A 23,701-nucleotide genomic window follows, 5' to 3' on the forward strand; every position below is an offset into this window, starting at 1 on the left:
GCTCTTGTTAGAAAAAAATAAGAAAATTTGACATTATTTGATTTTTGGGCTGGATTTTTGCTTGAAGGGCAAAAGGGTGTATTTTTTTTTTTTTTTGAGACAGGATCTTATGAAGCCTAAGTGGCCTTGAGCTTGCTATGTAGCCAAGGATGACCTCGAACTCCTGGTCCTCCTGCTTCCACTTCCTGAGTGCTGGGATTACTGGTATGCACTAATGCACTCAGTTCTATGTAGTGGTAGGCATCAAACCCCAGAGCTTCCTGCATCCTAGGTGAGCACTCTCCTAAAGGGCTATACCCCCAACCTAATCCCTTTTATCCTATTTAGGGAGCACTATACTCTGAGCAAAACTGACATTAAGGAAGGCTGCTGTTTTGATAAGCTGAAAGTATTGAGATATTTTATTTAAGGTGAACTATGTTATTCGGCTAATATTTACTTAACGAAGAAGTTACTATGTGCATGATACCTCAAAAAAGGCGCTGGAAATTTGAGTGTATGGAAGATATGCCTCTCAGTCTTGGATTTTGATTAAGTGGGGGAACTCATGATTAAGTATAGCAACTCCCTCTGCCTAATTCAAATAGGCTGGATGTGTCTAAGTGACTTTTTCCTAGTGTACTTATTCGGCAGTGGTATCTGAAGGGCCAGTACTTTGCTAAGTTATAGCTTGGATGTTATCGGCTGTCTCATGATCAATTTCCTAAGGTCTCCCACTACCACCAAGGGATCCTTCCAGGCTGGGAGTTGCCTGGCTCTTCCAGGGGCTTCCTCCTTACTCCCAGTGGCTGATGGAAATTGAGAGGAGGGTGTTGCTTATGGGTAAAATTTATATTTTGTGGTTTCCAAATGATGCTTAGGAGTGCCCCAAGGCATCACAGAAGTCACAGTGCCCTCAAGGGGAACTATGGGGTATTTTCAGTCACCAGGAAACAGGGAAACAAGTTCCACATAGGAGACATTTGTTGGATACTGTGGGATCTGCTGCTTGGGGGCAGCACATGGCATAAAAATAGGCCCCACTACATTCTTTTCCATGATGTCATAGTCTGTAAAACTGGGATTTTTGGTGATGTCTGATGTAACAAACAACTTCCATAAAAACTCAACAAGGGACAGGAAATGAGTAATGGTAACAATCAGATTACAAAATTTAAGAAGTTGTCAAGAGTTCAAGGAACACATGGTCACTATTAATATACAGTAATCTTTATTTAAAACTGAAATAAATATATAATTTTGTCTTTCAATTTATATGCTACTTAAAATTTGTTATATTTATTAATAGTCTTCCTAGCAGTGAGATCCTGTCTCAAAAGTAATAATTCTCATCGTTTCAGATGTTGTACAACAAATGAGGTGAACCAAGTTAGATAAAGGCGTTCGTGCTTATTGCCCATATACCCGAGACTGTCCCTAACACATTACCTCATTCATTTATTTGCAGGTCTGCTGTCTTACTTGATTTTAGATGCTCTGTGTCTATTTCTATGTGGTAGGAAGTGACAGTTGCTTACAATGTATAAAATAATAGCTAAATTTTGTGTGTGTATGATATGTGTGTGCAACATGTATGCATGTTTAGAGGTCAGAGGACAAGCTTGGGAGTTGATCCTGACCTTCCACCTAGTTTGAGGTACGGTTTATTTTGTTGTTTTGTCACTGTGTTATGTGCTCCAGGCCAGGTGGCCCGCAAACTTCCCATCTCACTAAGAGTGCTGGGATTACAGACACATGCCACTTCGTCCAGCTTTTTAACTTGCGTTCTAGGGATCTGAACTTAGGTTGCAACTTAGGTTGCTGCATGAGGAGCGCTTTTAGCCACAGAGCCATCTCCTCGATCCCAGTAGTAGTTATTTTTATTAAGCATTTATGACTCAGGCACTGTTCTCATTAATTTAGAGATGTTAGTCTTTTGTCTTTAGAGGCAGTAAATACTGCAATTAACCTCATTTGGCAGATGAAAAAATTAAGGCAGAGTGTCAATACTTGCTCAGGGCCACAGAGATGCTAAGAGATACAGCTGGAATTACTTACCGCTGTCTGATTGCAGAGCCTTTCCTTACCCATGCCGTCCTGTTGTGAAACTGGTATGCAGCCCAGTTCAGCTTGGCTCTTCATTTGATGCCCTCTTGCTGTGATGTTTTAGAATGAACCTACTTTACCTATAATTTTCCATATGTATCACTGTGGCTTTGAGACTTCTGAGGTCTATACTTAGCTATGAAATTGACGGTTACTTGTGCTTATATAACTCTGGCTCCTCTGCTCTGTTTTCAGCATATGTCACTTCTGATGCCTCCTGGCATCCTTCTTCACCACCGCCAGCTCCATTGTCAGACACCTCTTCCAGGTGTCTCAGCCTATGCCAATCCTTGATGGTTTTACTACCAAAGGGGAGCAAGGAGCTGCCAAGCTTTGCTCACATGGGTCTAATAGCCCCCAAACAAACCACAAATAGAAGAATCAGCAGAGAAGGGTTGTGGATCTCTGTGTTTGGGACCTCAGATGACAATGGCTTTAAGTTTTCTGGATTATAAAGCATGAACTTCAATTAGTCCATATCCATTAGTTGTAGTGATGAAAATTCTGTCAATTTTCTTTCCAGGAGAGTGAGGTCCTGCAATTTTGCATTTAGTTATTTTTAGCTCTTTACAAATCTACCACTCTTTATGGATTAGAGTAATACTTTTTTTCCTATAAGGAAAGATGAAGTATTCATTACAATTTTAGGAAAAAAAAAACCAGAATAAACCAGAATGAGACTTCATTTCAGTAGTATAACCGTGCAGGAATCCAGCCCTGACTCCAGTGCTTGCCAAACAGCCTTCACTCAGTAGTATGTGCCACAAATTTCAATGACTCCAATGTTTCAAAATTATGAAATGTGCTGAGATGCAAAATAGTGAAGTGTAGGGTCCTTCGGTATAAAATAAGTAACTTTGTGCAAATAAGAAAATTTGGCTGGGGGTAGTGTCACATGCCTTTAATCCTAGCATTCAGGAGGCAGAAACAGGAGGATCTCTTTGAAGCCAGCCTAGTCTACTTAGTGAGATCCAGCTGGCTGTGGCTACATAATGAGACCCTGTTTCAAAAAAAATCATTTGTCTTTGTTTTCTTTAAAATAAATTGTATGAAATTCTCAAATTAACAAAAATATTTTAAAATAAAATATTGAAGAGATAGCTCAGCAGTTAAGAATACTGGTTACTCTTGTGGAGGACCTGGATTTGGTTCCCAACACTCACATGACAATTAACAACTCTCCCTAATTATAGTTCTGTGGGATCAGGTGCCCTCTTCTGGTCTCCACTGGCATTGCATATACATGGTACACTTTTATGCATGCAGGCAAAGTACTCATACACATAAAATAAAAGTAAAAAAATAAAAAAAGATAATTTTGGGGGGCTGGGGATGTAGTTCAGTTAGTAGAATGCTTGCCTAGCATGCATGAAGCCCTGGGTTTGATCCCCAGAACCAAATAAAGCTGAGTGTGGTGATGCCAAGGCCCACTCTCACCCCCAAGAGTACTTTACTCTGTAATAAATTCTATCTTCTACACCAAAAAAGTTTATTGACAGGATGTGCAGTAATAGTAGAATTGTAGTATCATATTTGAAGAATGCCTTGAGGGTACATGCCCTGGATGTTCCTACTATGTCATAGACATGATCCTAGCACCCTCATCATCCTTTGCCTGTAAGGAAATGCTACCTAAGTAAAGACTGGTCAGAACACTGTGTTGCCTGATTATAATAAAAAAAGAAAGACTACCTTGTATTCTATTCATTGCTCAGGTATTTTATTATCAGGAGAAAGCAAGGGCCCTAGATGCAACAGGCACACTCATTCCTGCTTTGATGGACAGGAGTGAATGGTGAGAGATGCTGTTTCCTCCCCAGAAAACACAGAACTCCCTACAGCACCCTTTGCATCCTCCATTGGAAGCCACAGTGTGACCTTACGGTGGAAACCTGCCAACATCTCTGGAGTAAAATACATCATCCAGTGGAAATACTCACAACTTCAAGGAAGCTGGGTATACACTGAGGTATGCAAAGCTACTTTCTTATCTAAACGAAGACTTCTCTTCCCTAAGTTATTCAAAGATCTAAAGTATTTTGTCTTTATTATTTGTGGTTTTGGTTTTACAGTGTTAGTTGCCTGTGGTCAACTATAGTCTAAAAATATTAAATGGAAAATTTAAAAAATAGAAAATTTAAGTCAGTTGTGGTAGCACAGGCCTATAATCCCAGCACTTGGGGTGGGGTGCTGAGGCAGGAGGATTGATTGTGTGTTCAAGGCAAGTCTGGGCAGCAGAGAAAGTTCCAGGCTAGGCTGAACTACAAAGAGAAACCCTGTCTGAAAACAAAAACAAAAACAAAACCAACCAACCAAATACCCACCACTGTTTTCACCACCAACAAAATGAAATGTAAGTTTTAATATGCATGATATCGAGTAGCAGGATGAAATCTCAGGTCATTCTGCTTCATCTCATTGCAAAGTGAATCATCCCTTGGTCCGGTGTATCCATGTTATATATACTACCCACGAGTTAGACACATAGTCATCTCTGTTAAAGTTATCAGATTGACAGTCATGGTATTATGGTACTTTCATATAGAGTTTGGTACATCTGGAGTTTGGGGCTTCCATTGGGGGTTTGGGGAAGATCCCTTGTGGATGGAGGAGACTACTTATAGGCATTAATACATTCTAGCAAAGATTTAAGCATAGTTGTTGGATTAGGTAAACTTTAATCTCTACTACTCTGTGAATTATTTTATTATATGTATCACATATATAATTCCTTCAGCACAGCATCATAGAACAATTTATCTTATTGATAATTATCTGCCCCTCCCCCTACAGTGATTTCATCTAGGAGGGAGAGCAGGAGAGAGATTCTTAGAGGGATTTGCACTATTTTGTAAGTGTGGTTTTGTGGTAGTCTTTCAAGATTGCCCCTTTTATGAAATCAAGTTCAGAAAAAAAATTAGCCCTAAGACATCAAGTGTGGGGAAATTTATTTATTTATTTTGGTCTTCTTGAGACAGGGTCTCCCTGCAGCCCTACTTGTCCTGGAACTCACTATGTAGACCAGGCTGGCCTTGAACTCACAGACATCTGCCTGCCTCTGCATCCTGAGTGCTGGAATTAAAGGCGTGCGCCACCATACCTGGCCTAAATATGGGAAAATTCAAATAAATTTTTGAGGTAAGTGCCAAATGACCAAACCCTTAACTTTGCCATCTTGAAGGAGAGACTTATGCAGCTTGGGTCTGAGCTCCTGGCCTGTTGCACATCCACCAGGATCTTGGTGGCCTCATCTCCAAAGGCCATCTTCCACAAATAGATCTGCATTCTGTGTCATATTGGGTTGTGGTTATTTGACAAATGCTTATTTTTGATATCTCATGGATCTAGACTGTGTCCAAGCTCTCGTACATGGTAGAGCCCCTGCATCCATTCACCGAGTATATATTTCGAGTGGTTTGGATCATCACAGCTCAGCTGCAACTTTATTCTCCCCCAAGTCCCAGCTACAGGACTCATCCTTATGGAGGTATGGCATATGTGTATCACTTGAGAAGTAAGGACATCATTCCAAAGTCTAATTTGTTTTTGTTCTAAGCAATGAAATAAATCTATTCCTTTGTCATTCTATTTAATAATTGAGTCCTTAACTATGTGCCTAGTAATGCTCACAATATCTCAGTGATCAAGGCAATGATCCCTGCCCTTGTGGAGCTTACATTTTGGTAGAGGCAAATATGGTCTTCAGTAAACATATAAATAAGGGCATATGGTAAGCAGCATGGTGCCTGCTGTGTGCTGAGGCATGTTTGAGCAGTGTGTGTGCTTTAGGGAATTAGAGGTGAGAAATGGGGAGGGAGAGGCACAGTAAGAAATCAAGTGGCCAGAAGATTCATGGAGCTGATGGGTGAAGTTTGAGCAAAGACTTGAGTCAAGGGAGTCAGCCAAGCAGATATCTGAGACAGCACTCGAGCCACAGGTGGTCCATGGAGTCATCCTGATGTAAGAGCCTCCCTGGAGGCTGTTCAAGGAATAGCCAGGTGGTCAGAACAGAATGAAGGAGGTGGAAAGTAACAGGTAGTCAGGGAACACTTTGCAAAGACTGTGGAAGGAGAGTTGCTGTAGTGTTTTGAGGGAAGAGCTATATAACCTGTCATGATCTACCATACATGTTAAATGGGTCATTCAGGACTATGTGTGGAGAATGAACTGGGGTGGGGAAAGAAGCAGAGACTTGGTAGATTGTTATTGTAATAAGCCAGGTGAGAGATACCAAGGAATGCTGGTAAGGTGGTAAGGAAGTTATGATTCTATAGTTATTTGTTGAGATAATGTCTTAAACTTTTTTTTTTAATTTTTTTTTTTTGAGCAGGGTATAGGCCCAGCTGGCCTCGAACTCACTACATAGATCAGGCTGGCCTCCATCTCACAGAGATCTGCCTGCCTCTGCCTCTGTCTCTGGAATGCTGGGATTGAAGGTATACACCACCACACCCAGATCAGGTTGTAAACTTCTTTGAGTGTTTATCAATGAAATTTGCAAAAAGATTTAGGCCCTTTCTTGTTTTATTTATTTTCTCCTGGAAATTTGGTTATTTTTATATAAAGAGGATATTCAGATACCTGTTTTCATTAATTCCACCAGTTTTCTTTAAGCACACATTATAGACCTATAGATTATAGGTCATGAGAGAATTTTTAAAAATACCATCTTTTTCTCTAGTCTGAGTTCTGAAACAATGAAAGATAAATGCCCATGTCCACTGATGGGTGCAGAATGACATCATTTCTGGTAAACACCAAGTTGGGTGATGTAGCTTGCATGATCAATGGTATGGTGAATTTATCAACTCTCTGCTCCTTAGCTTAGACTCTGAGCAGCCAACCCATTCAAGGGAAAGCTGGAATTTGCAGAGCAGACATGGCTGGCTCTCGCTAAGTTTGTCAGAGAAGGAAGCATCCGGAGATCCCAGTGCTTCTTTCAAGATCTCAGAATTGTTACCTCTGCCTAATCAAGCCCTGTGGTGCAATGGCTGCTGCCAGGGAACAGGCCCTCACCTTTTTGGAAGAGGAGAAGGGGGTTTGAGGCAGGGATATTTGCTCATCATCCCTGGGGAGATAGCATGAAAAGTGTACCTGTGCAGGACACAGGAACATTGCAAAAAATAAAGTAGCACGGGTGATGAAGAGACCTCAGGATGGCTGGCTACTCAGGAAAGGGCTCTCCGAGAGGGCCTTTGAATAATAGAAGAAGCCATGCAAGTATTTGGAAATGAGTTTTTCAGGAAGAAGGAACAGAGACAAAGAATTAGTACAGCAGTGGGCCGGGTGTGTGGAGGAATGACCGATATGGCTGGAAGGAGGGGAAATGAGATATGACAGGTAGCCAGAGGCCCAGTTCGCAGGGCCACACAGGCTAAACTTGATTAGAAAGAAACATTTTAATCAGAGGTACTGACCTACTCTTGTCGAAGGCCAGAGAAGGGAGATAATTATTTCTGGAATGAAATACCAAAGGCGTTTCTCTGGAGGAAGTTCATCTGCTGATATGGACATGAGGGGAGGAGAGAAGAAGGCAGTGCCTACATGAACAGTGTCAGAGACTGGATTCTAAGGCAAGGAGAGGGACTGTGAGTGTTCTATCTGCGGGAAGCACGGAATACAGGAAAAGAAGCGGGGAGGCTAACGTTGGGAGGCTAGGTGGGTCCAAAGTGACAAGAATTGTGAATGTCAGCCTACGGCACTTAGACTCTAGAAAGCTGTTGGGATGATAGAAGGCTCTGAAGCAGAGGAGTAATTGTTTCACATCATCTTTAAAAAGAGAAACACAGACCAGATCAAGGGAACAGGGATTGGAAAAGTCTAGTGGTAGAGACCAACTGAGAGGTTCTTCTAATACTTTAACATTTAATCAGAAATGGGTTTTAAAATGACACATATCGGGACTGGAGAGATGGCTCAGCGGTTAAGAGCACTTACTGCTCTTGCTGAGGACTGTGGTTCTGTTACTAGCACCTACATCATGGCTCATAACCACCTGTAATTCAAGTTTCAGGGTATCCAACACCCCTTTCCAGTCTCCTCAGGCACCTGCACACACGTGCACATATACTCATGCAGGTTCATACACATACACATAAATTAAAAAAGAGGCACATATGTGGGAGGAGTGCCTGATGTCTTCTTTTGAAGATACGACTTTTTAAATACTTTCGTTATTAATTTTATTTTAGTTTATGTGTATGAGGATATTGCCTGCATGTATGTAAGTCCACCATGTGCATGCAATGCCCACAGAGCTGAGAAGAGGATGCTGGATGCTCTGGAACTGGAGTTAGAGATGGTTGTTAGCCACCATGTGGGTGCTGGGAATCAAACCCTGGTCCTCTGGAAGAACAGCAAGTGTTCTTAACCAATGAGCCATCTCTCCAGCCCCAGATATGGCTTTTCTATACAAGGGCTAGGACTCAGGATTCTAGAAGCCCTGTGGGGAGTCAGATGCTAGGACATACTCAGGGGGAGTTGTGTGGGGCTCTCATTCCAAGACATAGCTGAGGCAACCTGGGAAGACTTGCTTTAGGCCACATGGATTGCATGCTCCTGTCATGGTGATGTGGCTGTGTCTTTATATGGAGCTTGCTTGGCCTTAGGTTGGGAACCTGATGAAACTGAGGCATTTTTCCTTCCCTAATGAACATCCTCTTCCTGATTACTAGGTCTTAGAATTCGTGTGGTCACTTCTGCTGATAATTCTCTGAGCATTCCTGCACAGAACTTAAGGTCAGATCCTGGCCTAGGACCATGTTTGAAATAGTCCAAACTCGAGAAAAATACACAGTCCTCCTTTGTCCTAAGCAATACCTTATAACTCCAATGTGCTGACACATTTTCTGGTCCTGGAGAAACGCCATGGTCAGGACCCATTGGTTGGCCAGATTCAAACAAAGAAGGGCCATTCTTGCACTTCTTGTCTCTTGTGCTGCTAAGGAAGCCCATGTCCCTTCCAGATCTTCCAGATCTGTGCTGGTGCCTTTTCCACAGATAGCATCTCATGTTTCAGATTCTCCCTCACTTTCCTTGGCACATTGACACTTAGATACTTATGTTTCATGCCTATTGCTTCATAGTCCAATTCTTTCTGGCCGTGAGAATTATCTAATGTTAGTTTATGTTGATGTCTTTTTCCTGGGATGTTTTGAAGGACAATTTCTCAACCAAGAGGAGTAGTTGTAAGGCAGAGTATCAGTTTCCAAAGAGGAATTTTGTGTGTGTGTGTGTGTGTGTGTGTGTGTGTGTGAAAGCGAGCGAGAGACAGAGACAGAGACAGAGAGAGAGAGGTTTGGATAATGATTACACATCTTGCTGTGTAGGTGGCTTTTAGCTTGCTTGACCCTAATGAGTTAAGGTTTTTTACATCCTGATTCTAACTCAGTGGAAGGTGTTTTTTTTTTTTTTTTCCTGTTCACAAAGGTGACTGAGTACATGGAGACAGGGAGCAGCACAAAGATGCTTGTGTTTATCAAAGATGAGTCTGAGGATTTGGGAGGGATTGAATCAGAGAAAGGCCAAGAGACTCAAGAAAAGGCCCTTTAAAGATAAATTGTAAATTGGTGTGAGGGTTGAACTATCTCATTTCTCCTTGCTCTAGTCAGACAGTGGTGGGCAGAATGTCTTCCAAGTGTTCAGAGGGAGAGGCGTCTACTCAAGAGCAAAGTGATGTCAAAGCATGCCTTTCTGTCTAAGGCGTAGGCACAAGAATGTTTTGGGAGCTAAAATATGATAGATACGTAGGTGGAGACCTGGGTGGAACCTGAGCTGGCAAATCATTTATTGGCCTTTTCTGTTGGAAGCATCTACAGTCTGTCAGTGAATGCTTAATCATTTAATTAATGCTTCCTTCATCCACTGCAAAGGCGGGATACTGCTGAGGTCAGCCTGGGTTCCCAGGGACTTTGGTGACAGCATGAAGGTGTCATCAGGGTTGTCAGATCTGATTATAGCACAAGTGAAGCATATCATTCGAATTCCGATTTATCTGCAGTCACATGTCCAGCTGGAACCAGTCAGGCCACAACACAAAGAGTGAAAAGCCTTGCGGTGTTCAATTTGTGTTAATCATTGACTCTCATTTTTCAGATTCTCTTCCAGTTCATGTGAGTCTCTAGAGGATTTTTGACAACGCTTTGTCTAGAATATTGATCCTATTTGAGTCATTAATATTTAATTTTATTTCATAAATTAGAAACAAAGAAAATAATGTTTGAAAGAGTCTTGGTAGACTTTAGTCCTTAACTGGTAAAAAGACCAAGAACTGCAAGTTATAATTTCTAACCACCTCCCCTCGTCACATTTTCACTACAGATCAAAAGATTTTATTTCTGTTAACCTTTCAAAAATGATTTTTTTCTTTTGCTATTCTAAGAACACAAAAATCTACTTTTTAAAGTTCACTGTGCCACCATTCTCTCTTCCAGTCCCAGAAACGGCTCCGCTCATTAGGAACATTGAAAGCTCAAGTCCCAACACTGTGGAAGTCAGCTGGGCCCCGCCTCATTTCCCAGGTGGACCTATTTTAGGTTATAATTTGAGGCTGATCAGTAAAAATCAAAAATCAGATTCAGGGACCCAGAGAACCAGTTTCCAGTTTTGCTCCACTCTACCAAACACCACCTACAGGTAAGAGTTAAGCAGTACAAAGGAAATAGCACCAGCAAGAACACAGGTGCAATAGTTATTTAAGAAATTTGTTCGAAAATCAGTTTAAACTTATCGAGAGACATGCCACTGACTCCATGCTGTGGGAGTAAAACAGGCGAACTTTTTCTCAAGTTTACATGTGTATTAGATTATACGGTCCTAAGCAAAAATGTTTTCAATATACTGAAGGATCCTAATGAATATGATGTAATAAGAACAAAATCACCACAGATATAAGATCTTCATTTAATCCAATGTGAAAAAAAAACTCAAGGTAAAATTCTGCTAGTGGTATTTATATTAACCACTGGAGATTATTTTATTATCGTTTATCAGCTTCTCTGATATTTACTGAGACTTCTTTAAATTAGGAGGGGAATGGGGGTCATGCAGATAGCAGAGTTCAGCTTTTGACCTCAGTGACCCTGAACTGCTCCGTGGGGAAGGTAAACAAGGGTGTGATTGATAGTCATCCCAGTGCTGAGCAGTGACGGTGATGCTGAGTAACTAGATCTATGCATTGCCGCACCATCCTTTAAATAGAATTGCCGTTGCTCCTATATTTATCTCATGTTCACACCATGCCATGTGAAACACATCTCCAAATTGTTTTTGGAACAGGTTTTCTATTGCAGCCGTAAATGAAGTTGGTGAGGGGCCAGAGGCAGAATCTATAATTACCACTCCATCCCCAGCAGGTATGGCCTAGGGTTCCTCCTTTTTGTTGCACAGGGATGAAGGGGTGGCTGGGGTAAGGGTCAGAGTTCAGCAGTCTTGGGTCATCTGGTAGGCTTCAAGATTCTTCCTCTAAAGCTTTGAATATATTTTTGGGTTGGGGTTACTTGATAACTTTTCAATTTTAAGTGATTCTTTGTTTCATATTAAGATTTTGAGATTAAAAATACATAATGAAAAAAATTTAAGCATTTTAAAAAATGATGGCCTCAAACAGATGCTTAGTTCAGTTGAAAATCACTAGGGGTGGTGACTTACTTTTACAAATTTAAGAATTAAGCTGGGCATGGTTGTGCATGCCTTTAATCCCAGCACTCAGGAGGCAGAGGCAGGCAGATCTCTGTGAGTTCAAGGCCAACCTATATAGTGAGTGCCAGGTCAGCTGGGGCTACAGGGAGACCCTGTCTCAAAAAGACAAAACAAAAAAGGAATTACATTTAAACTTTCTGTCTTGACCCCATTTCACATTATGCATTGTCATTTAAGTCAAATTACACATTTTCCCACTCCGCTTAATGTTTTTAAGTATATACAAACTTTAAGAATTTATATTTTAACCTTTGAGAATTCAATCTGTAAATTCACCTTCATCTTTTTTTTTGAGACAGGGTCTCCCTGTAGCCCCAGCTGGCCTGGAACGCACTATGTAGACGAGGCTGGCCTCAAATTCAAAGAAATCTGCCTGCCTCTGCCTCCCAAGTGCTGGGATTAAAAGTGTATGCCACCAAGGCTGGCTCATCTTTTTGTCCTAAGTACTTTTTTTTTGAAGGGGGAGGCTATTGTATCTTAACAATTGCCTTGAGAGGTTGAAGATTTCTGGATGGAACCTATTTGAGCAAAATCATAATCAAAAATGCTTTCTAAGAAGCAATAGATTTTTGGGGGGAGGGGGGAGACTAGTTAAATAGTCTTGAAAAACACTCAAGGATTCAGAATTCCATGAGTCTGTTTTCTACGTCCACTAGAACTCCATCTGCTGACTCGACTACTTCTTAGCCTAACTGGCACATACATATGCCAGGAAGTGGTGGATATCATCTATTATCAGCCTTTATTTTTATTTTTTGACTGTTTCTAGACTCTAGGAAAGGAGAGGTATTATCATCACTCAAGAAATATTTTCAAAGGGCAAGTTAAATATAGAGTTAAGGTTGCTGTGTGATTATTGAATACCATTTATTAATTGTCCTAAAAGTGTCTATCATCCATGGACTTGCATAGGTATCCAAGTTGAATAGGCTATTAATCAGAGTTCTGTAGCTTTCAACTTTTATTTATCTAAGAACTTTTCTCCTGCTTGAAAGGGAGAACAGCTGAAGACAGCACAGGGATAACATCACCATTATCTGTCTACGGTGTGTGTTACGCAACAACCCTGGTTGGCGCTGGGCTACCTCTACTAAGAATATTCTTATGCTGGGGATAATGAATTGAACTGTTGGAGCAAGGGTGTTGAACATGATATAATAACTCACGTAATGTTATTTTGGAAGTACTTAGTGACACACAGTCCTACTTGATTACCATTATATTTTCTATCCCCAATAATGGAATTGTGGAGTTTATGCCACAGGTAAAATACCTCTAAAGTACTTCCAGAAAATTTAATCAGTCTTTTTTTAAAGTACTAATTCCCATGTATTGAACTATTAAAAAATTGTGTTGGTGTACACATGGTTGGTTTTTCTGCCTATAAATTATATTTTTCAGTTCAAGAAGAGGAACAATGGCTCTTTTTATCCAGAAAAACTTCTCTAAGAAAGAGGTCTTTAAAATACTTGGTAGACGAAGCACATTGCCTTTGGTCAGATGCTATACACCATAATATTACAGGTCAGTCTAACAGAGAGATGTTACCTTACTGTAGAAGGAAGTATTTAAAATTTCTGGAAGGAAAACTTGAAGGATAGAGGAATATTGAAAAAATGGTCTTGGTGCCCAGTGCCAGGTATGGGTTACCTCTTCTCAAGTTGTTGGTCAGTGGGGTCCTAGAAACCCCCAAACATTACAGGCTATTAATATTGTTTTTGATTACCCTCTAGAACTTGACGGTAGGACCTTGTTGGGGAAGATACCACATACCAGAGACATTAAACATAGGAATCAAATTGGTACTGATCTGGAAGCTTCATCCCTACAGGCCAGCTTTGTAGTGTTAGAAGGTGCTATGCAAGCTACCAGGGGAGTAAAGTAATGAACCATCTGACCCAGCTGTGAACCCTGTGAGCTACAATAGTGAGTGGCCTGGCAAGATATGTTCATTGGCACAATAGTGGCACAAATATTATGGGAGTAACCACCCACTTTCTGATTTCATTATAAGACCCACTCCACAGACAGAACTCATGCCTATCAATGTTATTGTGGTAAAAAAAAAAAAACCCTGTGGCTAGGTAGGTCATATACCTTAGGAGAGAACATACTACTGTTAATCTGTTAAATAGACATTGTATTGAACTGCCTCCTTAGAACTTATCTTTGTATGTATAGGTTAGTGTCTGTCAACCCTCTTCAGAGGAGGTTCTTTTTACAGTAGATGCTGATTAACATAGAGACCCACAACTGGTCAACATGCAAAGAATGAGACTGTGGTGTGCTCAGCCCTAAATGAGACATCTGTATCACATCTCTCCTCCAAAGGCTCAGGGATCATCATGGGGTGAGGGGGTAGAAAGAGTATAAGAACCAGAGGTGGTGCATAGCTACAATGAAATAGTGTTTTCCAGATACAACAGGAAAGTTGCATATATGAACTCAGAGCAGCTGTGACAGCATGCATAAGACCTGCACAAGATCAAGTCAGATAAAATCCTAGCATCGATGGGGAGGGGTCACAACCTCTAGCTGAGATCTATTGGCAACCTCTAAGACCTCTACCTGAGGATCTATTGGCAACTGATAGCTGCTGGGAGAGGGAGAGTCCATTTTCTTCAGGACTGAGAGACTACTCGCATTCCAGTAGATGACTCTTTTACATATACTGGCCCACTACATGGACTCAGAGGGCCTAACAAAAAAGAGAGCACACGTGAAATTAGGAGGGAATGGTGGTGCCGAGGGATGGAGGGGAAATTGAAGGAGTGGGAATGGGGGTGAATTTGATCAAAACACTTTTAATGTGCATAAGAAATTTGTAAACAATAAAAAATTTTAAATGAAAAATATACTAAAAAATGCTTTTGGGTGTGGGGATGGAGCTCAGTGATAGTGTCATATACTTAAGCATGTATGAGGCATTGGAGCCAGTCTTCAGCACAAAATAAACCAACCCCACAGAAAACAGAAACACTCCCTCCATTTTCCCCTAATATTTCCAGAATATGCTATTTTAAAAATATTTCTAGAAGATACTATTCTAAATTCTTCTATTTTATGTAAATTATGTAAATAGCTGACATACTTGCACAGGTTTTTTCTATATAATTTGTATATATTAAAAGAATCTAGAAAAATATTTTCTTCTAAGATACAAGAACTTCTATTTTACTTTCTTTTTTTATTTTCTTTTTGTTATTTTTAGTTTATGTGTATGAGTGTATTGCCTGCATGTGTGTAAGTGCACCTGTGTTGTGCAGTACCTGTGCAGTCATCCCCCCAGAACTGGAGGTATGGATGGTTGTTAGCTTTCCTGTGGGTGCTGGGAATTGAAAGAGCAACCAAGGCCCATAACTGCTGAGCCATCTCTCCAGCCCCTAATTTACTTTCTTTACTAAACATTATAGAAAAATTGCCTTAATACGTTTTTGTGTGCCTGTTGACATTCAATGATGTGTGTGCACTTGTATGACTCTTCTAGGAATATCAGTTAATGTCCATCAGCAAGTGGTTTATTTCTCAGAAGGAACTCTCATATGGAGGAAGGAGATAGCCAACATGTCTGATGTATCTGACCTGAGAATTTTTTACCGAGGTTCAGGATTAATCTCTTCCATCTCCATAGATTGGCTTTACCAGAGAATGTATTTCATCATGGATAAACTGGTTAGTCTGAGAATTTAAAGAGAATAATTGGTTATTGATATAGACATTAGATATGAAATTAACAGATAAATCATAGACCTAGTCTACAAGAGGGCCTAGCCTTTGCTTAGTGCTAGCTAGTTCTGACCTACTATTAAGTCATCTTTATTTGTGGTTTTCTAGGGTCATAAATTTTTACTAATAATAACTCATCTGCTATGATAATGTTGGTATTCATGTTATCAATGGGTAAGACTTTCCATCATGAGCAAAGTCAGTTGCAAGCATCTTTATATGGTAACCCAGGACTACATCAGCCAGTCTCTGAAAATGCAGTAGTTCTGAAATCTTTTAGAAGATAGTTTAAAAGATTCATGTGTTTCAAGTTTTTTTTTTTACCTTAAAAACTACAAGTTTGTTAGAATGAACAAATGCTACCACTCTAGCCAAAGCCTGGGATTACAGGTGTGCACCAATTAAATGACGTTTTAAAGACTTCTTTTGATTGTTCTGTAAAGGGCATAGTGATGATAGCAATCCCAAGCATAGAACAAATTCTCAGGAAATACTTGGTGGCCAAATTGAATGTGTACTACAGGCATTAATTAATCCTACTGATATATTTTTTGATTTTCTAGGTATATGTCTGTGACTTAGAGAAATGCTCAGATTTTGAGGAAATTACTCCACTCTCCATTATTGCACCTCAAAAAGTTGTGGTTGATTCCTACAATGGGTGAGTGTTAGTCATGTGGATTCTGGGTCTGCTCTGCTGGCAAAAATCAGTGTGAAACTTGTTAGTTAGTGAAACACTATAGCACCAGATAAATCCATCTATGCAACTCAGATAAACGTAATTAAAATTGCTTTCAAACTTGGTTGTCTCCTCCTCTACAGCAAAATATAAGTATATGGAGATAACCTTTTGTTAGGAGCTTCAGGACCCGGGTTCTAGTCCAGGACTTGCCCCCGCTTTATGGTGGGACTCAGCATCTCACTACTCCCTGGAACAGTCTCCACAAGAAACTCCTTTGTTGCATGCCTGTCTGCTGCCCAGAAATACAGCTCTTTTCATCTCCTGGTCTATCCTTACATATACAAAGGGGCTGATTTAACAAGAAGGCTGCTAACATCCACCATTGCAAAGATAGGATTTGACTGTTAGTGAAAAGTACAAGTTTCAATTACAAAATCCTTTTCCCTGTTGCAAATGAAGTTGACATACTTGAACTCAGCTGTGCTGCTAAATTGCAGCAGGATCTAAAGCAAGCTAGCTTGTGATTCTAGGTTTAGGCGACCATGGAGGGAAGAGGTACCATTCTGAGAATGAAATGACCTATCAACTGTGAATGTGTTTTGTTTTTTTTAAAAAAATTATTTATTTATTTATTATTTTTTTGTATATGAATGTATTGCCTGCATGTGTGTAAGTATATCTGTGTCATACAATGCCCTTGGAGATCAGAAGAAGGCATTGGATTTCCCCCAGAACTGGAGTTATGAACTGTTGTTAGTCACCTGTGGGTGCTAAGAATTGAATCTGGGTCCTCTGGAAGAGCAACCAGTGCTCTTAACTTTTGAACCATCTCTCCAACCCCCGTGACTGGTTTTTACAAACTCTAAATGTTCATTAATGTGTTCTGTGAAAACATAAGAAGTTATTTTTTGGGTTATTTCTTAGATATGACAAAACACAGCAAACTCTTCACTAATAAGCAATTCTAATGTGATGGGTAAGATTAACATTTTTCTTTTTTGTGGGAATAAAGTTGCTTTCATTTAGAGTGAAAAAAGCTACAGATCATAACTTGGTCTTTTTTTTTCTTACATTGACATTCTTGGTAAAAGATTGCTCATTGTGATTTAAAATGAAACTCTTCTGCTCATGTTCTCTAAAATTTAGAAATTTCTTTTATTTGATGTGTGTGTGTGTGTGTGTGTGTGTGTGTGTGCAGGTACTTGCATGACACAGAACATGTGTGTAGAGGTCAGAGAACAACCTTGGGTCCTTGTCTTCTCTCTATTTTGAGATACACTTTGCTGTTTTCTGATATGCACACCAGGCTAGCTGTCCCATAAGCTTCTAAGGATTCTCATGTCTCTGCCTGTGATCGATCTGGCTTAGGAGCACTGGTGTTCTGCTATATCCAGCTTCAATGTGGTCTCTCTCTCTCTCTCTCTCTCTCTCTCTCTCTCTCTCTCCTCTCTCTTTCTTGGAAGGAAATATTTTTATTCATGTAATTGATATTGCCATGCACTGGACACTCTAGGCAGGCAGGTAATCGATAACACATTCATGTAACAGAGGCTAGTCTATTGAAACTCCAGTTCACACATTTATTCATGTGGAGCTGTTACTGAGGATGGGTTATTATTTGCTGGCCTGGCAATCACAGCCTGGGTAACAAAACAGGTGACTTTGTACCCAAATGTTGAAGAGGGAGGGAGGGAGGGAGGGAGAGAGTGAGCCATCAGACAGGACAAGTATCACAATCATCAGTGCAAAAGGTGGACATTTTGCAATGTAAAAACATTCAACCATGTTTGTACTGATCATAACTGCCCCTATTCCACAATAGCACTGGTTGTGTTTACTTCACAACAGCCGTGGTATCCAGAAAACTGGCATACTGACCTACAACCCACAGGCACACAGCACTCAGACCACTTCCATTACCTGAGTCTGCAGTCTCTGCTCTTTCCAGAAGAGCTTTAAGATGTCTGTCTGATCACCTTGGATGATGATGTTGCTCTGCAGAGACTCTGTGGCAAAAGCCATGGCAGCTGCCCCTTCTGTTGCCTCAATGTTTTCAAAATGGCATATTGAAAATATGTGTTCGTTCAGGATCAAACATTTCTGAGCCTGTAATCACCATAGTTGAGCCATCATTTTTGCCCTAGAAATTCATCTCCATTATAGGTTTGAATGAATTCCTGAATTAATAGTTTTTTGACAAGTTCTTATTTTAATATTTTATTTATTTATTTTTTATGTGTATATTGCCTGCATGTAGGTAGGTGAACCTGTGTCATGCAATACCCATGGAGGTCAGAAGAGGGCGTTGGATTCCTCTGCAACTGGAGTTATGGACTGTTGTTAGCTGCCATGTGGGTGCTGGGAATAGAACCCAGGTCCTCTGCAAGAGCAGCCAGTGCTCTTAACCACTGAGTCATCTCTCTAGCCCTGAGACAGGTTCTTATATAGCCCAAGCTAGCCACAGACTTACTATGTAGCTGAGGATGCTTTTGAACTTCAGATCCTCCTACCACTATCTCCAAAGTGCTGGGATTACAGGTGTGTGCCACGATGCCTGATTTTATGAGGTGCTGGGGACTGAACCTAGGGCTTTACACATGCTAAATAAGCACTTTACCAACTGAACCACATCTCCAGCCTGAATTATAGGATGCTTTAGGAAACTGTGCTGTAGGACAAGTTCTTTGGACTTTCTAGATCTCATTTCCTCTTTTGTGACGGTCTGAGAGACTGTGAATGCGCTCTTGTTGTTGGCAGTAACACAACATGAATCATTCTGAGAACAATGAACCACACTCATCAAGTAAGCCCTTTAAATGTATCTCTGTCAGGTATCCAGTGGCTCCTTTTTCCCATTAGAGCAAAATTGATTTGTGTTTAGATTTTAAAATGTGACCAGAAATAGTCATGATAATTATTATCTATACCAATTTGTCTATGCTCATGTGCCTCTAAGATCTTACTTCCCCATAATCATTTTATCCACAGGTAGCCACTTTTATTAGATAGGGAAATGCAATACAAGTTGATTGAGTAATTGCCCAAACTTTTACAACGGAACCTGACAATATTGGACCTCATGTACCAGGGGCCTGTCTTCTAATCCTCTCCTACCTTGACAGGAAAGCTTGTGTAGCTTTCCAAAAGTTTGTGTTCCTCAACACACCCGATGTGTGAACAATTTGCAGTCATTCTCTTGGCCTTCACAGTACTCTCCTTTACACAGTTATATATTGTTAGTAACACACTCCAGAGCGAGAGTATATCTCTTTCACAAGTGGCTGCAAGTTTCTAGGTTCACAGTTGAATTAATACAGTTATACAATACTGAACTCAGTATAAGCCCTGTAAGACAAAATTGAATGAGTTTTTAACCTTTAAAAAAGATCTCCATTTCATTTTAGAATATATTGTTCCTTCCAGAACACTGATTGTTTTTGCTAATGACACTGAAATGTTGGCACATGCATCTCTAATCTGTATGTATCTGATTATTATTAGTCATAATCGGTTGCACTTCCATTCTTGGCACCTGTGTATATCTATAGTCATCGGGTAGATTTTAGTGGTAAAGTTTATCACCTCTACTAATTAACATGATGTAAATTTTTATGCTTCCTCCTCAAACATAATTTTTTAAAATTTGTTGATTTTTTTGTGTATATCACACAGAATATCCCAAACCATCTTATTCATCTATACACCCACTTCCCAGGTAGCACCCTCCCATAGCCTCCCTCCCCCGACTAGAGCCCTTATACTCTGATATCACTGCTACTGTCTGCTGTGTTGTCGGCACCCCCAGCCATTCCCCACTACTTGTCCATCTGGTGAATCTGGTCATCCAATCTGGAGGTCTTTGTTTTAGGAAGGTCAGCTGTTCCTCATCTAGCAGCAATCAGTTGTCAATATTCCTTTAGATAAGATTGGGGTCTGCTGTTCATTTTCCCAGTTCTATGCTGGGTTACTATCTGGGAGTCCCTTTGGCCACCCTGGCCAACAACTCAAAAGAAGGTATCTCCTATCTGGCATTGTTGCTTGTTATGTAGCCTATAGCTATGCATATGGACTCTTAAAAATTATATTGGCCCTTTTAATCTTTGGTTATACTTTCCTTTTGGGTGTTTAAGGCCATAGAGTTGGCCCCTATAAACCACTTTATTTTCACTCTTAAGGTCGTTTGAGGATATGTTGCTCAGGGGTCACATGGGCTTGGGAGGAGCCCCTGGCTCCTTTCTTTTACCAGTTCTGCCTATGTGAAGATAAGTCAAAGGTCCTGCTCAACCATGGCTGACTTCACTTGGAAGCATGGAAGAAATGTTTTCTCTGTGTTGACCATCCTCCTTGTAGACTGGACACTGGTTCAAGTCTATCTCATGGAGTCTCCATAGCCTCCTTGATCAAGAGGACAGGTGACCCACCACAATTACAGGACATTTTGAGAGATGCTCATAGTCCCCTGGAACCAGTCAACCTAGGAGGGCAAGGAGCAATAACTGTCCTTTATGTCCCTCTGACCAAATTAGTATAGGTCTCAAAGTATGTCTGTTAAACATCCAAGAAGGTTAATTTCACCAGTCTCGTACTTTTAATTACTGTATGCCATGTAGATAAATCTTGGGTAAATACCAATTGTACTCAGATAAACCTTGCCTAGACATATATTTCTTGATCTGGTATGTATAATTTGTCAGTAGGCTGTTGGACTAATATGGTTCCCTCTGGTTTTCAAAACCTAGCTAAGCATTACTTATTTCTAACATTGTGTAACCCCTCCATCATGGTTTCCCCAATTAAGGTGCCCCCATTTTCCCCCTTTCTCCCCTAATAATTCCATTCTCCTATGGTCCTACCTCTCTTGAGTTCCTTCTTTCCCTTTATCCCCTAGGTTCCTTGTATACCCTTCACTCCCCCCCCTTAAACTAACCCGATTTTTATCCATATCTCCCTTATTAAAACCTGTTTCCTACTGTTCTTCTCTTTCAGGTTCTTTCTTTTCCTTTACCTCCCTGTTTCCTTTCAATTATCCTGGTTCTTGCAGTTATGTCTGGATACATACTCACTCATCAGGATTTGGTTCTAGGATCCACGTATGAGGGAGAACATATGTCGATTTTTTTTTCTGAGATTGTGTTACTTCACTTAGTATAACAGTTTCTAGTTCCATCCATTTACCTGAAAATTTCATGATTTCATCTTTCTTTACTGCTGAGTAAAACTCCATCGTATATATGAACCACATTTTCATTATAATTTAGGGACAGTTAGGTTGCTTCCATCTCTTAGCTATTGTGGAAAGAGAAGCAACAAACATGGATGTACAAGTGTCTTTGCAGTAGGATGATTTCTTTGGGTATAAGCCAAGGAGTGGTATAACTGGCTCAAATGGTAGGTTCATTTGTAGTTTTTTTTGTTTTTTTTTTTTTTTGTCTTTTTGAGACAGGGTCTCCCTGTAGCCCCAGCTGTCCTGGAACTCACTACGTAGACCAGGCTGGCCTCGAACTCACAAAGATCCACCTGCCTCTGCCTCCCAATGCTGAGATTAAAGGCGAGCGCCACCATGACCAGACCCTCATTTGTAGTTTTTTAAGAATTCTCCACACTGCTTTCCATAGGGGTTGAACAACTGCAGCCCCACCATCAGTGGATGAGTGTTCCCCTTTCCCCACATCCTCTCCAACATTTGGTATCATTTCTTCTCTTGATCTTAGCCAGTCTGACTGGGGGATGAAATTTTAAAGTGGTTTTAATTTGCATTTCCCTAATTACTAATGATATTGAACACGTTTTAAGATGCTTCTTAGCCATCTTTATTTCTTCTTTTAAGAACTCTCTGTTCAGCTCCTTAGCCCATCTTTTAATTGGGTTACTTCCTTTCTTGAGTTTCTGTTTTCTGAGCTTGTTATATATTCTGGATGTTAAAGCTCTGTCAGATGTGTCACTGGTGAAGATTTTCTCCCATTCTGTGGGTTTTCTCTTCACTTCCCTGGTTGCCTCCTTTGATGTACCGAAGCTTATTAGTTTATTGAGGTCCCATTTGTTGATTCTTGACCTTGTTTCCTGAGCAATTGATGTCCAGGTTAGAAAATCCTTCCCTAAATCTATATCTTGTAGGTTTTCCCCCAATGTTTTCTTCTAACAGTTTCAGAGTTTCAGGCTTTACATTGAGGTCTTTGATCCATTTGGAATTGACTTTTGTGCAGGGTGAAAAATAGGGGTTTATTTTCATTCTTCTACAGGTGGAGATCCAGTTTTGCCAGCACCATTTGCTGAACATGCTGTCTTTCCTGCAGTGAATGTTCTTGGCCCCTTTGTCAAATATCAGGTGGCTGAAATTATATGTACTTATATTTGGGTCTTCAATTTTGTTCCATTGATGTATGGGTTTATTTTTGTGCCAGTACCATGTTGTTTTACTATAGCTCTGAAATACAGCTTAAAATCTGGTATCGTAATCCCCCTGGCATTGCTTTTAGTGCTTAGGGTTGCTTTGGCTATCTGAGGTCTTTTTTGCTTCCATATGAATCTTAGGATGGTTTTTTCCAATTCTGTGAAAAATGTCATGGGGATTTTGATTGGCATTGCATTGAATCTATAAATAGCTTTTGGTAGGATAGTAATTTTCAGAATATTCTTCCAATCCATTAGCATGGGAAGTCCTTCCATCTTCTGATGTCTTTCTCAATCTCTTTCTTTAAAGATTTAAAATTTTCATTGTAGAGGTCTTTGATGTCTTTGGTCAGGTTTATTCTGAGATATTTTATTTTATTTTTTGCAGCTATTGTGAAGGTAGTGTTTCCATGTACTCTTTCTCTGATTGCTTGTTATTGGTATATAGAAAGGCTACAGCCTTTAGTAGGTTAATTTCATAACCTGCCACTTTACTGAACATGTGAATAATTTCTAGGAGTTTTCTGGTGGAATTTTTGGCATCTCTTAGATATAATATCATATCATCTGCAGAAAGGGATAATTTGATCTCTTCTTTTCCAATTATTACTCCTTTAATTTCCTGCTCTTGTCTTATTGCTCTTCCAAGAGTTTCAAGCACTATGCTAAAGAGAAGTGGAGATAGTGGACAGCCTTGTCTGGTTCCTGATTTCAATGGGAATGCTTCCAGCTTTTCTCCATTTAGAATGACGTTGGCTGTGGGTCTGTTATAATGGCTTTAATTATGTTGAGGTATGTTCCCTCCAGTCCAATTCCCTCTAGGACTTTGAACATAAATGCATGTTGAATTTTGTCAAAGGCCTTCTCTGCATCTATTGAGATGACCATGTGGTTCTTGTCTTTGAGCCCATTTATATGATTTATGACATTTATTAACTTATATATATTGAACCATCCCTGCATCTCTGGAGTAAAACTGACTTGATCATGGTGGATGATCTTTTTGATGTGTGTCTGTATGTGGTTTGCAAGTATTTTGTTGAGAATTTTTCCATCTATATTGATTAAGGATATGGGTCTATAGTTTTCTTTTTTTTGGTTGTGTGTTTACCTGGTTTT

General features: G+C 40.1%; 1 protein-coding gene across 1 annotated transcript in view; it reads left to right on the top strand.

The window, feature by feature from the left end:
- Positions 1 to 23,701, top strand: part of Ros1 (ROS proto-oncogene 1, receptor tyrosine kinase) — a 170,801-nt gene that overhangs the window by 28,093 nt on the left and 119,007 nt on the right. The window contains exons 6-12 of the mRNA XM_008835788.2: positions 3,906 to 4,054; positions 5,434 to 5,572; positions 10,518 to 10,719; positions 11,362 to 11,438; positions 13,186 to 13,308; positions 15,272 to 15,456; positions 16,074 to 16,171. Coding sequence (XP_008834010.1) covers positions 3,906 to 4,054; positions 5,434 to 5,572; positions 10,518 to 10,719; positions 11,362 to 11,438; positions 13,186 to 13,308; positions 15,272 to 15,456; positions 16,074 to 16,171 — 973 coding nt within the window. The remainder of the gene's footprint in view (positions 1 to 3,905; positions 4,055 to 5,433; positions 5,573 to 10,517; positions 10,720 to 11,361; positions 11,439 to 13,185; positions 13,309 to 15,271; positions 15,457 to 16,073; positions 16,172 to 23,701) is intronic.

Source organism: Nannospalax galili, unplaced genomic scaffold (assembly GCF_000622305.1).
Source record: "Nannospalax galili isolate Female #2095 unplaced genomic scaffold, S.galili_v1.0 scaffold417, whole genome shotgun sequence".
Classification (NCBI taxonomy): domain Eukaryota; kingdom Metazoa; phylum Chordata; class Mammalia; order Rodentia; family Spalacidae; genus Nannospalax; species Nannospalax galili.